Source organism: Lissotriton helveticus, chromosome 7 (genome assembly GCF_964261635.1).
Source record: "Lissotriton helveticus chromosome 7, aLisHel1.1, whole genome shotgun sequence".
Classification (NCBI taxonomy): Eukaryota; Metazoa; Chordata; class Amphibia; order Caudata; family Salamandridae; genus Lissotriton; species Lissotriton helveticus.
Window position 1 is genome coordinate 987,634,989 of NC_136068.1, and position 16,905 is coordinate 987,651,893.

Below are 16,905 nucleotides of genomic sequence, written 5' to 3' on the forward strand. Positions count from 1 at the left end.
GGTGAGTCACTCTTAGCTTTGCAGGGTATAGCAATGCATAGTCTATCTGGGCGTCTCGCAATTTCTTTTTGACGTTAAGGAATTTCCTTCTCTCTTCCTGTACTATAGGAGTGTAATCAGGATAGATGGAAAAGGTGATGCCATTATAGTTCAGGGTTTGTTTGGTGCGGGCAGCTCTCAATGCGGCATCGCGATCGCGGTAGTTCAATAAGCGAGCAATTATAGGTCTTGGAGGCGTTCCGGGCTTAGGCACAGGGGCCAGTGATCTATGCGCCCTTTCGACTATGAATTGCGGAGAGAAGGCATCTTCACCCACCGACGCCCTTCGGAGTTTCTCCACATACAACTCCATCCTGCCCGTATCTGTGGACTCTGGAATACCCGTGACGCGAATGTTAGTGCGCCTGCTGCGGGCTTCCAAATCCTCGTTCTTTGCCGCTATAACCCGCAGCATGTCCATGCGGGCCAGTTGGGTCGAATGTGAGGCAGTGTTGTCGTCATTATCTGAGATACGTTGTTCCGCCGCCACAATTCTTTCCTCATGTTTGTCCACTTTATGCACCAGGGCATCCAGTCTAGAGGACATGCTGTCCACTTTCTCCACCACCGTGGCAAAACCCTGTCTCATCTCCTGCAGGAGCCGGTGCATGTCTAAATCTTTCGAGGGCGAGCCTGTGTCAGTACGATCTGCCACAGTTAGTCTTGATTCCTCCTGCACCGTCTTCGACCCTTTCTTCGCGTTGTCAAAATGTAGTTTCGGTTGGCGATTATCCGGACGCACCATCGTGCTTTTGCGTTTCTCGCTGCCCGCCACCGTGGAGCCCAATGGTGTCGCCACACCCCTCTTACGACCTAGAGTGGGATTGCGGCCCCCGTTAGCGCGACGATGCGCAGGGTTTCACACCAGATCAGTATACTGCGACTTCACTCGGTCGTGAACTACCAGCAATGCAGTGGCCGCCCAATGCGTAATCCAATCTAGGTGCCAGCACTATGAGGAGCATATAGACCAGGGATATCTCACCGGCCACCACCAATAGCTAGTGAGCGCCAGGTTATCCTGCCAAAACGTTCCTTAGTGATGTATGCAGAGGGGGATATAAGTGTGTACTGTATACCTTTTGGGCCTGCACACGTGTGTGAGGTATCAGCAGCAGGCGCCGTGCAGACAGTGATATCCAGCCAGTTTCATCTCTCCCGCAGCTCTGCACTGCCACGCTGTATCGGGGGAAGGGAACAGGCCGCAGCACAGCCCCGCGGTGAGTCGCAATCTTCGCTGCAGCCCACTGTGCACTCCTACCAACGTTGCTCAGGGCGGTATCATAAAGGCCTCCGTGGGTGCAGGGGTATGACAATTCCGCCGGCTTTAGTAAGCCCAGATGGCACCCAAGGCCAGGATCAACAGGGCGGGGGAAGTAACGCCAGGTCCGGCCGACCTTCACTGCCTCCAGCACGGATCAGTACCGGCAGGCATACCACAGACCCCCACACCTGCAGGCCCTCGTCTCACGGCAGCGCACAGTACCTTATTGTCAGCATCGGGACCGAGACAGGGAAGTAATCCGACGGCAGCCTCAGTCACGGATACGAGGCCTCACAGCGCTCCTTTCATCCAGCGCCCGCTCCTCCGCGACATTCCCGCCTCCGCACACAGAGGAGAGACCACTATGCCAGGGCTGCGTATACACACTTGCAGGTGTCGGGACTCCGGGGGGGGGTCCTCCACTGGGCAGTCGAGATGGCGGGTCGCACCACCGACAGCCACGGCTACCACAGGCTCCGCGACCGAGGCCTATGAGCGGGGGCCTCCCGACTCGTGGCAGTCACCGGCCTCACGTAGTGACCTCTGCCCGATCCTCTCGTCTCTCCGGCTCCAGCGTCGCCTTCGGGGAATGCCAGCAAGTTCGATTTCTCGGCCCCTGTTTCTCCGAGATGTCCAGGATTTGAACCGGGTGCAGATGAACGTATGCTGCCCCCAAATAGCGGTACTTGGGAACTCTCACTCTCCAGGAAGGTAGGATAAATTAAGGATTAGTTCTCCAGGGCTCGGGAGCTTCGCCGTCAGGCAGCCATTCCGTGTGTGCGCCCTCTAGCGCCCCCGAATCTGAAAAAAATTTGTTTACCTTGCAGGACTTGCTCTCTAACCCAGAAATAATCACAAGCCTCCAGCCCAACCTTAAAATCAAATCACCCACCATCATCACCTCCTCCTTCATACTACATGAAAAGTATGAATAAATAGTAAACTCAGGCCTCAACAAATCATAAAAATATTACTAGACCTGCAGGTCGATTGACTTAAATAATCTACTCGAACCAATTATTATGCTCTTGACCCAGAAACTGTTTTCAAATTATGCGATCCTGGGCTAGTATTCTAATTCACTGAGGCGCCATTTTCTTCATCACATTTGAGAGCACAATAGCACCTTTAAATACATGAGTTCAGCATGTCTGCTGTACAGACAACTCTTGTTTGGTTTAATAGATTACATTTTAGCATATGTAATACAAATCTAGCCACATACAAGATACACATGACCGCTGACTTGCCTCAGTTCAATAACTGCATTACCATCAGTGCAGGGGCAGGAATGTTTCTGAACTCGTGTTTAAAACTGTCACTTTTAATAAATACATAACTAAAGCATAAAGTAGCAGCACACTCCTTTGCAATCAGCAGATTTTGCATAGAAATCCCAAAGAATTTCCCACTGACGTGGTTTTAAAACTATAGGGTACAATGTCTGGCAATCAAGTTTCTGCAAATATTTGTCATTTGCACGTCACTAAGTATTGTGATTTGTTTTGTTCCTATATAAATCTTTGTGTGCATCACACCTCTGAATTACAAAAAAAGTACTTTCATACTTCCCAACATATTTTGAAATAACTACTGTTAATTTACAAGCTATTTAAATATTGTGTTAGGAAAAAAATCCTGACATTTTACAGCCTTTTGTTTGACAATTATTGACAGATAATTCACTTGACAAAAAGCACAAAATAGGAGAAAGAAAAGTGAAAAGCATTTTCCAGGAACAGATAAACATATAGTAAAAAGACAAACTGACATTTGACCTCTGTCCTCAAACAGGAAGCCAATGTGTCCAGGCAAAAACCAGATTTAAAGGCCTCTTTATTGCTCATTCAGTTTCTGAATGAACAGAACACCTGTTCCTTCCAGTTTAAATGACTTGCCAGCAAGGTCAAGTGAATGCTAAAAATAGCTCGATCTTGAAATCTCACTCGACATTGAGAGTGGGTGAGTGGATTTGTGTAATGGCTACGAGAGAGAAAAAGAGAGGATCTGCACGATGTAACACTTTGAGGGTGATAATAAGCATCATGCTTAATAGACCATGCCACTGGCCAGCGTGACGCACAGTAACATCAACAAATCTCTGGAAGTGCTAGGAGGGTCCACTCCAAATATAACTAGAAATGTGACTAGGAACGTTATAATTCCACTATGCCTAGGAACATGATGGTTTCAAGTGTTGCATATGAGGTTCAATATGCAACAACATGTAAATAGATTTGATACAATTAAGGAAGAGTACTGCTAGCTGTGACTAGCATCACTTGCAAAACACTGTACTATGAGACCAACATGTTCGTGCAAATATTATTTCTCAAAGCAATATATTGGTGACTCCGTTTTTCCCCCAACATTACTAGTAGTGTCCTTGCAGTGATGGGGGGTTTGGGGGGGCGGGGTGGGGGAGTTGGTTTGCCACCCCCAATCATCATAATAGTAGCAACAAAAAAAACTGGCTTGGTAAGATCGTTTATGATATCCCCACCACGCTCTGCCAAAAGGCTGCCGAACCGGGCACTTCCAGAGAAAATGGCCCTGAGAACAAATACAATTGTAGACCCACCAATAATTAGAGTCCCATATCAAGCTCACTCTGAAACTTTTTCTGGATGTCTATCAGTTTATTTGCAAAATGTTGTACCAAAGCGTTTTGGTCCTTTATGTCTAAGAACCGTAAATGAGTAAATCCCAGTGGGACGGACATCATACCTGCTTTTCAGTGGAAGTTCCCAAGTCGCTGGACAACTCTGCTTTTAGTGCTCAATTACTTTATGGATTACCTGTGGGGGCTAGGGTGAGTAAATGATAAAAGGGCTTAATCCTAGGGAAGTGGTTCAATCTCTAGTCATCCATGTAGGACAATAATTTTTCTTTGGAATTCCATTGGACTGTTCATCTGCAAAGGACAGCGTGCCAATCTTTCACAATCACTTAAATGGATCTTAAAAGTTCAAGGCTTTGAAGAGTTATCTCTCTGACCACAGAGATCTCGCACACCTCGCATCTCAGATGTGGCAGTCCTGTTGCACACATAGTACACGCAATGGCGTTTCAGAGCAGCTGCACTACAGAGGTTTAACTGATCTCATAGTTAGATGAGGAAGTTCACATAAAGAAAGCACCTGCTCACACACCTTTTACAAACAAAGGAAAAAGCACAATGTTGAAGGGAAGGTGCCTAGTGTTCCGACATTCTAGATCTCCATACAAGTAGGCGCGGTCTTCTGTTTGTATCACAAAACATTGCTAAGAACAGTGGAAAGGATTTGAGCAAATGTACGGAGTCCCATATATAATTTGCTGTTGCTCTTTTAAGACATACTATATGATTCAGTTGTTTTAATGCGTGGCCCGGGCAATTGCTTAATGTGGGACCTTCTGAGATCACTGCAAGCATAAAGTCCCAGTGCCAATCTCGTGTCTTTGTCTCTGCAGCAAGGATGTCCACCACAAGGTTGAGGAATGAGGACTTCAGTGACTACAGTTCAACAGAGACAAGTCCTACCGACAGTCCACCTGAAGCACTGAGGAATGACTCTCTGCGAAACTTTGTGTCTACAACTGGAAGTTATGAAAGGTTGGGAGAGAGGACGGGGACAACGTGAGTAATTCATTCTGTTTTTTTTCTTTAATACAGTTTTAATACCAGAATATAGATATGTTACAGCATTTTTCAGACACCTTTCAGGATAGTAACATTTATACGAATCATAATGCAGTTTAAGTCGATCAGGCGCTATAAATAATAATGCAATTTTTAGGTCTCGGCTAGACAATGCCTGCATGCTCTTTGAGACATGCTGTATCTAGAATATGCAAAAGACACACAATTGATGGACGGAATGAAGAATAAATCAAAACATTCACCCCCAGTAAAGAGATCTGTGTTAAATCCATCATTCTTCTGCTCACCATGCCACCCCAGTTTAGAACTGGCCATATACAAATCTGTAGTAAAAAAAGTATCCTTTGGGCAGTATTATATCATATATACTATTCTTATTCTAGTACTCTCTCATTCAACCCGTAATCTTCTCATATCATTCCACATGGCACATGCACAAGAAGTTTTGGCCATATATTACCCATAGATAATCTCAACAGCCATGGTACTAGAAAGATCTAAATCAATTTATTAATAAAAATATTTCATTAAAAACAAAGTATTGAAAAAACTATTGACATAATCCATACACATACTGTTATAAATTACATTAAATATAAAAGAATCGGATTTGTTTACATTTCAATTACAAAAAAGAGAGTCCATAACCTAGACACACACACTATGTCATTAGCAATATACACATCCATGATCAACCAGATTCATGGGCATGGAGCCTGGTACTGTTGAATTTGTTCGGTACTCGTTGGCTGCATCCCTTTCACGGATTGTGTTGTTATCAAATCGTCGACTCGTTTCGATGGATGTCTTATATTACCATCTTTCTCAAAACAAAGAAGTAAAAAGTAAAAAGTAAGACGTAAAAATCGTTTTGACTCGAACAGTTGAAAACATTTCTCTTGGCGAGAAAAGCCATTCCAGGTGTGCTGGACAGGTCAATCACTGCTGTAGGGGGTAATATCCTCCTATATTATATACAGGCTATTCTTGAATGTATCTTCAAATCACCAAAATTTAGCCAAACAGTTAAGCTTGCACTGGGTAGCTGGCTCGAGGGCATGCAACACTTTAGCCCAGTTGAAAATAAAAATTCTTATTGTGAGTAACTGCGATAACAAATATCCACTCCAGCCTTCTTATAAATATATAGCTGTAATAACGGTCTCCTTGAACAAATGTAAAGCGTGCCAATATTCCCTTTTATAATTAGGGTTTCAATTGGTGCACGCTCCTGCGTGGTCTCGTCTCTGCCTGTTTCGGTAATGATGTCCCATATAGAAATCAGTCTTGACCCTGTGCCTCATGGGAAAAGTCCAGCCCGAACTGCCAAGCCAAGTCTTCCCTGGACCAGATACAAGCATCCTAGGACCGGTTTTGGGGTTTCACCCCTCATCAGCCTGACTAGTTTGATTCCAGTGGCACAGTGAGCCCGGGACCCACATCTGGGCATTCCCGGCACACTTAGGGCGAGAAAGCAAAAGAGAAACCATTGATGGACGGAATGCAGAACAAATCAAAACATTCACCCCCAATCAAGAGATCTGGGTTAAAGCCATCATTCTTAGGCTCACCATGCCACCCCAGTTTAGACCTGGTCATATGCAAATCAGTCTTGACCCTGTGCCTCATGGGAACAGTCCAGCCCGAACTGCCAACGATAATGAATTCAATCTAGATCTGTGTCTGGGGGTGAGTGTCTGAAAAGTTTCAGCGCTCCGTCCATCATCTCCTTGTGTTTGCTTTGTTCGCCCTAAGTTGGCAGGGTATGCTCAGACGTGGGTCCCTGGCTCACTTTGCCACTGGATTCAAATTAGCCTGGCTGATGAGGGCTGTTAGCCTGAAACCGGACCCAGGATGCTTGTTTCCGGTACAGGGAACACATGGCTTGGCAGTTAGGGATGGACTGTTCGTATGAGGCACAGGGTCAAGACTGATTTGCATATAGCTGTGTCTGAACTGCGGTGTCGAAGTAAGCGAAAGAACAATGACGAATTCAACCAAGATCTGTGACTGGGGGTGAGTGTCTGAAAAGTTTCAGCGCTCCGTCCATCATCTCCTTGTGTCCTTCGTAAATGCCTAGATTTGTTTGGTGAATATGCTTAGTAGTCCTCCCTTTTGGTCTTTTGGAACCTCCCATGAGGACTGCCCCTGTCTCATGTGTTCTTACTCTTTTTGTTATTTATTTTTCCCTGTGAGCACAATTTTTTATTTCTTTGGATTGCATTGGCTCGTGTTTTGGGATTGAAGTTATTTCGTGCTTTACGACTACACCGCGCACCTCCCTTATGTGCTGGCATTTATTCAGCTTCAGTGCCGTTGTTGCTCCCTTCTGCTAGTGTCTTTAGTGTAAGTTCACTTAATCTCCCTGTGCCGCCCCTTCAAACTTCCACCTGCCACCCATGGCTGCTGCTTTGGTTTTTTAACGTTTCTCTGTACTCAATCAGAATATTCTGCCATTTGGAATAAATTACTGGTCATTTATTTATATATGTTGGCTCCATGCAATGTTATATGTTAAAAAGGTTTTTTTGATCGGTATAGGATGTATTAAACTAATGGTCACATATATATATATATATATATATATATTCTTTTTAATAGGAAACCCCCTCTTCCCTTGTGGCACTCCTGATGAAGGCACTGCTGTGCCGAAACGCGCGTTGAGAGAACTTGCAGCTTCCAACCACATTACATTAGTTGTTTGTTTAAATGGTGTATTGTACAAATGTCAAAAGTGTGTTAGTAATGTATTGTTTTGTTTTATGAAATAGCACTCACCCATCGTGACTTAGGGTGAATACATTGTATCAAATGTATTATGCATACTTTTTTATAATCAGATACATGTATCATGTATGTATTGTGTTCAATCCTTTTTTTAAAAAACAAACAGAATAAAAGAAATATCTATGTTTTAACTTTGTGTCGTGGGTTGCACTGAGCCTGGGTTATCCCCCACCAATTGATGTTTGACCAGTCAGCATGTTAATTGAATCCTAAATACTGCCTAGGAAATTTCTCTGCATTGGAAAACTATAATGTTAGCACAGGCAGAACCAGGGGAGCAAGAGTAAAGCAAAAGTAAAGCGTGCACAGCCACGCTAATTACAAACAGATGTCCCTTGCGCGCCGCTGCTCGCTCCCGCAAGGTGGATGCCGCCACATGCACAAGGGTGTGGAAAAGAGCAAGACCAATTTCTAAAGGTCATCTCCTAGAGCAGCGCATGCTCGACCTAACAAGGACAGCGAGAAATTTACATGTATGACTGTACAAGTCTGTTATAATTGGATTTTCTCGCACAGATTTTCTACGGATTTCCTCGTAGGGCACTCTGAATCACTACCCCTCCTGGGTTTTCATTTTGCGGTCTCCTTCACAGGACTCGTTTCTTATTTCTGTTCTTGCTTTTTTTTTTTTGCTGAGAGGGTGCGATCCAAGGCATTTTGACGTCCTGGGAATAAGTTCATTTATTTGGTATTCTTTGCCCCGCCGTCTACCCTGTCATGGCTTGGTTATAAACCCTTCCCCGTCCTTGCTTGTTTTAGCAGCCGCAGGTGCTTTTTTTAATTCAAGGCACTTGATTTAGTGTCGATTTAGCTTGATGGAGCAGCGGTGTTCTTCAAAGGGAAGATTTTTATTGCATCAGGAGCATCGCAATCATAAGATTGCAAATCATTGGTAATTATTCAGCTGCAGTGGCGGAAATCTCCTTCGGGAAGGACATTTATCAAAGTAATCAGAACAAAGGCAGCACAGCCAATTTTTTTTTGTTCTGATTTTATGGCGCTGCTTGCACTGAGAGTAACTCCGGGCTCTTCAACTCCGGTGGGCACTTTGAACAAACAGGGACAAACACAATTTTGCCCTAACGTATGAACTGATGGATTGATGCAACAAATGTGGTTTTGTTCCAAACAGTTAATGCACATCTTGCTGATTCTTGCACGGGTTGATCTGTGTAAACTGTTATGTAGATTGGCATTCTGATGCAATCTGTACTGAATTGAGTTAATGCATGTATATATATGTTCATGTCCAGTCCATGTGTCAATTTGAAAGCAAGCTGCCTCCCTATAAAGGGCTCTGATGTTTTTGGGCCAAGTTTACGCTGTATAAACTGCAAACAAAAGTCACTAAGGTCTATTACTCTTAAGCTGCCAACTAGTGCTCATCCCACATAGTGTCTATCAGTGTTCAATAGTGCAATATCACATGTCAGGAAATCCATTCCCAGAACTTGGAGTGGCCTTTCCAGGCACTGCATACCTTGTACGGCTGGTGAGCATCAACAAGCGAGTGAATTTGTGGAAATTACAAACTTTGCAAGGCGCATCCTCACCATGTATATGATCTAACGTTTAGCCTTATCAAGGTCGGGAGAAATTTTGTTTTTTAGGCAGAAATGTGGCAGGTACACTGTTAAAATTACTTGGGGTGTAAGAGAATGGATTTCTTTTTCTCCAGCAGAGGAACTTCTATAAGATACATAACCTGCTACACAAAGGTGAAACTCAGTCTTATGACCCCAGCACACCAGATACCCGAGTCACACAGAAGGGCGAGGAATGTGCTGGCTTGAAAATTAAGCTCCACCCGTGGCTGCAACCGAAAGGTTGTGGAGCATTGGGCAGAGAAACTCACCTGTTTCTGTTATATGGACTTAGTGAATGCTCTGTGTTCTGAGGTTTGACCCGTCCTAGTTGGTGTGTGTTTGCCTGCCTCACTCTGCTCAATATGTAACAAACGCCACAGCGCCTTGACTCAACTCAGTAAGGCTGAGTCCTTATATCTTCACAACAAAACAATTGCCAGTACTGAGAACTAATTACCAAAAAGAGGTACTTGCCAAACCTATATGAATGAAACATATAAATGCATAATGAAATTAATCCATAGATATTTATTTTTTTGTTTTCAAGTTCATTTAAACCATACTTATAAACAAAACATTTATATATGTGTGTACAAACGACTAAAATCACACAAGACTAAAAGTAAACACTGCTTGCGCAAACCGCACTCAATTTCTCTATGCCACCCCCAATCAGTATAATCATTCATTTACCCAGACATTACCACACTTTTACATACTCATACCTCATTCATACAACAGACCAGTGTCACTACCACTAGTCAACATAAACCATAAATCCCACGTCAAACAATGACTCCAAATGACTAAAGACAAGCTGTAAGGAAAAAGATTTTTTTGCTTGGCTAATTTTCCTATAACAGCATCATAAATGTTTCAATAATAAATTAATCAATAGCCACAAATTCTTTTTGACAGGGAAAGACAAAACAGGGTTGACGCGTTTCGAACCAGACCCTTTCTCCGGTTCTCATCAGGACCACGGAAATTCAGCCTCCTCCACCCTCCATGCGTTGATTGGGCCCGATTCCAACGCAGGCGTCAAGGCAGGATTATAGTGAATGGGGATGAACGGCGAGGGAAACGTAGTCCACTCGGTATGCTTGAGAACATTATCCCACGTTTTAAGAGTCGTTTTTGTGGGGGTGCTTAAGTAGGCATTAGCCGGACGGTCCGCCTTTGGTTTCCATAATAGGTCCCATATCACCCTACCCACGATTGCACGGTGCATATGTAACCAGTGTTTGTCCGATTCGCGCTGGGACCATTCCACTATGACACAGAGTTGCGCCGCTTTAAAATATAAGGTTAAATGTGGGAGAGCCAATACTCCCTCGTCCTTAGGCTTTCTAAGGAGAGTAAATGTAGCCTTGGCCTTTTATTTTGCCATCTGAATTTTTTTACCATTGAGTGAGCTTCTTGTAAGTAGTCTGTCTCTCGAGCTCAATAGGTAGGCTGTGAAATAAGTGTAGGAATTGTGGGAGGGCCACCATCTTGATGGCATGGATTCTGCGTATCCAGAAGAAATACAGGGACGCCCATCTCTTATGGTCGGCTCGAAGCTGTCGCAGGAGGGGAGGATAGTTAGCAGCAAATAGACCTGAGATTTTGGGGGTCAGTCTTATCCCTAGATATGTTAGCACTTCTTGGCCCATCGGAAGGGTGTGGACGCCAGCAAACCCTCCATTACCTCCTCTGCGAGTGTCAATTTGAGCAGGCAGGATTTTTAAAAATTAATACGTAGGCCCACTACTCCTTCAAAACATTCCAACTCCCTTAGCAGTGCTATCAGGGAATGTTTCGGCTCTGATAATGTCATAAATATATTTGCAAACAATTAAGTTTTATGTTCGTCTTTGCCAAATTTTACTCCCTTAATCTCTTGATTTTCTCTAAGTGTTGTGGCAAAAAAAAGCAGGGATAAGGGGCAACCCTGCTGTGTTCCCCTACCCAGATTAAAAGCTTTTTGATGCTGATACTTTGACCAGAACGCTGGTCTACAGGGCTGCAAAGTTGGCTGCAATCATATTTATGAAAGTGTCACAAAATCCAAATTGTTGAAGCGTCCAAAAGAGAAACCATCTACTCGATCTAAACGCCTTCTTGGTTTCTAAGCCTACTAGCACTACAGGGATTTGTATTTTGGAGGCTTTATCTATAAGATGGGTCACTCTATGCACATTTTCGTGTGTTTGCCTATTTTTAATAAATCCTGATTGGTCCGGATTAATAAGATCCGGCATCATGTTTTCTAGCCTAGTGACCACTATCTTAGAATGTAGTTTGGTGTTGAAGTTAAGCAATGCTATGGGGCGGTAGGAACCGCAGTGTTGTAGATCTTTCCCTGCTTTGTGAATCACTGTAATAAGGTCCTCACTCTTGCACTGCTTTGTCTGTGTAGTGGTCGCTATGTGGTTAAAAAGAGAAGTCAACCGAGGGATTCATTCTGCACTAAAAGTTTTGTAGAATTGAGCAATTAGCCCATCAGGTCCAGGCAACTTATGTAGTTTCAGACCCCCGAGTGCCTGTCATACTTCCTCCTCTGTTATGGGTTCCTTTAAGCATTCGTTCTGGGTGGTTGTTATTTGTGGGAGATCTAATGTGTTAAGATATTCTGATTGTGCTTGCGGACTGAATGGATCAGCTGTGTATAGAGACTTATAGAAGTCTCTGAAGATTCTTGTGTCGGTACCTCTCTAGCGTCTTTTATGTTCCCCATATACTTCGTTTCTCTTTTCACCCGGAGTTGTTGCGCTAGATGGGCCACCACTTTATTGCCCTGTGCATATGAAATCTGTTTGAGTCGTAACAAGTTAAATTCCATCCTATTAGAGCATATCCCATGCAGTTTCCCCTTCAAAGCTGTGACTTGTATTTGTAGCATGAGTGAGGGATTAGTCTTGTGTGTTTGTTCTAGTGCTTTAAGTTCCCCCTCCAGTTTTATTCTTTCCGCAGTCCTCATTTAGGGCTGCCATGAGGTTTACGCATTGGCCTCTTATCACAGCTTTAAACACGTCCCAGTTATTTGCTGGTGTCGTGTCTTGGGGGTTGTTTATGTGGAATAAATCCCTAATTGCAGTATGCAGGGCATCTCGCATTGTAGTGTCCCTAGTTAGGGCATTGGGAATAAAACATCTCTTAAATTTTGGTTCGGGCCAGTCCAGTTCAGGGAGACCTGTATTGGGGCGTGATCCGAGATTATGATGGGATGTATTCTGGCTTCTTGTACTTGCCTGTTTAATGTGTGACCCATGAAGATGTAATCAAGTCTCGAATCGGTGCTGTGAGAATGTGAAACAAATGTATAATCCCACTCTTCCGGATGTGCCTCCCTCCAGGTGTCTCTGAGCTCCAAATCGTGAATGGTGTGTTCCAGGTTCTTAAGAAAACTGCCTGTATGGGCTCTGTGTGGGTGTGTGCTATCTACCTCGGAATTCCAGGTCAGATTAAAATCCCCCATCAGGATTATATTCCCCTCTGCGAAACCCCCAGATAAGGTATTGTGTAGAAATCCTGCTTGGTTGTTCTTGGATGCGTATATTGCAGCAATTGTGCACAGTCTCCCTTGAATCCTGTCTTTCACTAATACTGTCCTCCCCTGCCTGTCTGTCCTAAAGTCCTCCTGTTGGAATTTAAGGGAAGCGTGGAAAAGAAGGGAGACTACGTTACGTTTTGAAGTGGCGGATGATTTATATATCAGTGGGTATATCTTATGTTTTATTCTGTGATCCTCTGATCTCTTGAGATGAGTTTCCTCAGCCCTACAATATCATAGTGATGGTCTGTGAGATATTTCCAAATCTTCTGGCTTTTGGCTGGGGCATTCATCCCTTTAACATTCCAGGATAGTGTTCTGATTACCATTTGTCAGTGTAAACTTGTACTTTTTCTCTGGATTCCCCCCGCCTCCCGTCTCTCACCCCCCTCTTTCCCCCTCCCCGCTTGTGGCTGTGTCTTTCCTTTTGTTCAAACCCACTCCTCTGGTGTGCATAGCCCCTCTGTGTAATACACCTATTACCCTGGTCACCCAGGTCCCCGCTAGTAAAGTATAAAAGAGAGAAAATAACAGCAGAGGATAGAATACATATTTTGGCTCCAATAACTTTGGGACAACTGTCCCCTGAACTTGACCACTATCGTGGCTTATATCAAGCATTTGAGGCGAATCGGACCATTGTCCGCTACTGTAGTCTATCTTATGTATTAGTTTAGTGATCTGAGATAGTTTCTTCGTGGTTGCGATTGGTGGCACTGGTTTTCGTGGTATCGTCAAAGGGCTGCCTTTGACCTACAACTTTGCTTTTTAATCTTCGGTGGAGACGACGAGTTGTGGTGGCACTCGCATCTCTTGGAATTTTCTGGCGAGACCAGCAAATTTGTATTTTTTAAATTGTTGTTAGAAAGGCGTCCAGCAGGCTCTCAGATGGTTCGACAGGATAGGCCGCGGCAGCGCCAGCAGGCTCTCAGATGGTTCAGCAAGATAGGCCGCGGCAGCGCCAGCAGGCTCTCAGAGGGTTCAGCAAGATAGGCCGCGGCAGCGCCAGCAGGCTCTCGGAAGGTTCAGCAAGGTAGGCCGCGGCAGCGCCAGCAGGCTCTCAGATGGTTTCAGCAAGGTAGGCTGCGGCAGCGCCAGCAGGCTCTCGGAAGGTTCAGCAAGGTAGGCCGTGGCAGCGCCAGCAGGCTCTCAGATGGTTCAGCAAGGGAGGCCGCGGCAGCGCCAGCAGGCTCTCAGAAGGTCGTCGGGTTACGGACGAGTTCGTCTGGTGTCGGCCGTGACAGCGTCAGCAGGGCTTCCAGTCCAGGATACAACTGAAGTCTTAATCCAGGGTTGCCCCAGATATAGGTCTGGAGGTCTTTGAAGTCTGGACCCTCGCGCCTGGGGGCCAGAGGGGCCGGGATGATGGTGTCCAGACACCCAGCAGGGGGGTGGAGCCAGCGCCCAGGGAGGCCGGAGGGCGATCGATACCAGGCGTCCGGGGACGGCTGGAGGCCCATCGAAACTCCCCTTCCCCCGGGATCTGTCGAGTGGCTACTCGACCACCTGGGTGGATCTTGGTGCCTCGATGTCGGGGCTTCGCTGGGGCCTGGGCTGGGGCCGAGGCCACGTGGTTGTGACGTGGCGGGTCCAAGATGGAGTCGGGCACGGCCTCGTGCTGAGGTCGTGATGGGCCTACGCTGGGGTCAGGCCTGCGCGGGTGGACCGGGATGGTAGCCGGCCCTGTGGGGTTGGGGCGTGCAGGATCGGGCCGAAGGGGCCGCCCGAGGTCTGGTGGAGGGCGGATATCGTCCTGGGCCCGCCATGCGGGAGGGGTAGGACCACGCCATGAGGCCGGGTCCAACAATTGTGAAGGGTCTCACGTCACTTATGGTGCATCCGGGGTTCCCTATTTCTTCTGTCCTCACGGTGGGCGATGACTTTGTCACTGTTTTCCTGTTATTGTTCCAAATGAATAGCCTTCATGAAAATCACTGTTATTCTCTTCTTGATTGTTCTCTGGCATTGGAAGGCCCAGAATAGAAAAGGCTCCTTTGACCTCTGTGATATGGTGCGCCTTTTTATGATATTCAACCCCTAGGCCAAAGGAGTAGGTCAACCGATATCTGATATTGTCTTTTCTGAGCCTCTCTGTGACAGGCCTGGGAAGTTGTCGGTGTGCTAGTGTGGCAGCAACTACATCTTGATAGAGATCACATGAGAATCCCGCACTAAGTCCATCTTCCTGGCCGGTTGCAGGATGGCCTCTTTGTTCTTGAAGGAGTGCATCTTTGGAAGGATGTCGCGAGGTCGGCGCTTCTCTCCTTGAGATTGTCTTCCTACTCTGTGCACACGTTCTATTTTGAATTTAGGCGCTGCACTGCCCAGGATTTCCATGAAGAGGCCTCTCACAAAGGCTTCCATGTCTAGTCCCTCCGCCCCTTCCTCTACGTTGCGAATGCGGATGTTCTCACGTCGTGACCTATTTTCTAGATCTTCGTTTTTCATTAGCATTGCTTTTAATTGAGCTTGAAGTTCCTTTGTGGTCTGTGCCAGGTTTCCCATCCGTTGTTCCAACGTTTTTGTTTCGGTTTCTAGGTCTATCACCCTGGTGTCCACTGAGTCTGCATATTGCTGCAGTGTATACAGTCTGCTACTGAGATCAGATTTTAATGAGTCTAGTGACTGAGTCATGTTGGCCTTTAGTTCCTCTCGTAATTCTTGTTTAAACTCTTTCAGGGTGGCAAGCAAGTACTCTTTAGATATTGCCATGGTGGCCCCCCCCCTCCTGCGGGTGCCGAAGTTTCTTTGGAGGATGAGGCGTTAAAGTATGAGGAGACTATTGTTGTGTTGTTTTTTGGGAGGCATAGGTGACCCCTCAATTTCCTTTGGGCTGGTTTCGCAAACATTATTGTCCTAATCAGACTTGTGATTTATGATCCCCCCCCTCCCTTCTGTTCTCGTCTCTCTGTGCTTAGAAATGTTTTCCATCTAGGGATGACTGGCAAAGTAGCCTCTCGGTGTCCCCGATGCTCAACTGGGGGTCGCACCCCTGCTATGCTTGTCTCCTCTTAAACAACCCCACCCTTCGCTTTTTATGGTCTCATACACCCCTTCGTGATTCTCCCCTTTGTGTGGCATGGTTAAGGGGACCTGGGTTGAGTCGATGGGGGAGCGCTCCTCATTTACTCTGGTCCTAAGGCTGAGTGGCCCTTGTGGGGCATCTCTCCTGTGTTCTTGTTGAGTATCCTGGGGTTAATCACTTCAAGGGCTGGATTCTGCCTTTGCTATATCATTTTCCATTTATTTTTTATTTTCTATTTTTTCTCACGTTTCTGCATTCTTCCCAGCTTTGGGCTGGCATGCCTCTTGACTCTACCAAGTATCGCTGACGATCTTGTGGGGGAATAGTTCGTATTTGTGGCTTTATTCTTCCTTCCCCTCCTCACTCAAAATGGAGCCTGGTGCTTAACATGCAGAGGATTGTCCCAACCGGCAGTCAGGCAAATGGCTCCTCCGTGTTGGACCTCTGCGTTGAGGGCCCCTCGAAGGCTTTTTTTCGCTCTAATCGGTTGAGTGTTGGTCGTTTCAGTTTGGCCCTCTCATACACGCCTCAGCTTCATTTTTAATGCCTTCTGGGTGGGTGCCGCATTAATTGTCTCTTGTGCGTCACTCATGGCTCGCACTCACCTTCTACCCGGGGGGGGCCACACTCAGATTCGATGGTGAAGGCTCACTCAGTAGCTCCGTTATCTCTCACGGGGCAGGGCACCCCGTCAATGTCTTCTTAGGCTCGGCCTCTGCGATCGCAGCCTTCCTCATGGGCCGCAGCCAGGCCGGGCCTGCCCCGACACAATCAGTCCTACACTGTTCCCCTCTCCCCGAACTTGCAGGCTTAAGTAGCTTCCTCTTATTTTCTCATTTTCGGTGTGCAATGCTGGCCTTATCCCATCTTACCAAGACTACAGCGGCCGAGCCGTCGTGGATTACTTCCACGTGGCCATGTTGGCTGGCTACGCCCCCAAACCTTGTTTTCTTGCATAGTAAAATAATGTGTAACAAGTAAAAAAAAATGGAATTCCACACTCCTCCTATCTATTTGGTTGGCATA

General features: G+C 45.9%; 1 protein-coding gene and 1 long non-coding RNA gene across 2 annotated transcripts in view; one reads left to right on the forward strand and one right to left on the reverse strand.

Moving 5' to 3' along the window:
- The window catches only part of LOC144769498 (uncharacterized), a 362,974-nt gene that overhangs the window by 147,685 nt on the left and 198,384 nt on the right, over nt 1-16,905 (reverse strand). The gene's annotated exons all lie outside the window — the stretch shown is intronic.
- The window catches only part of LOC144769497 (proton-coupled amino acid transporter 1-like), a 469,650-nt gene that overhangs the window by 65,283 nt on the left and 387,462 nt on the right, over nt 1-16,905 (forward strand). The window contains exon 2 of the mRNA XM_078653627.1: nt 4,757-4,922. Within this exon, the coding sequence (XP_078509753.1) occupies nt 4,762-4,922 (161 nt within the window). The 5' untranslated portion in view covers nt 4,757-4,761. The remainder of the gene's footprint in view (nt 1-4,756; nt 4,923-16,905) is intronic.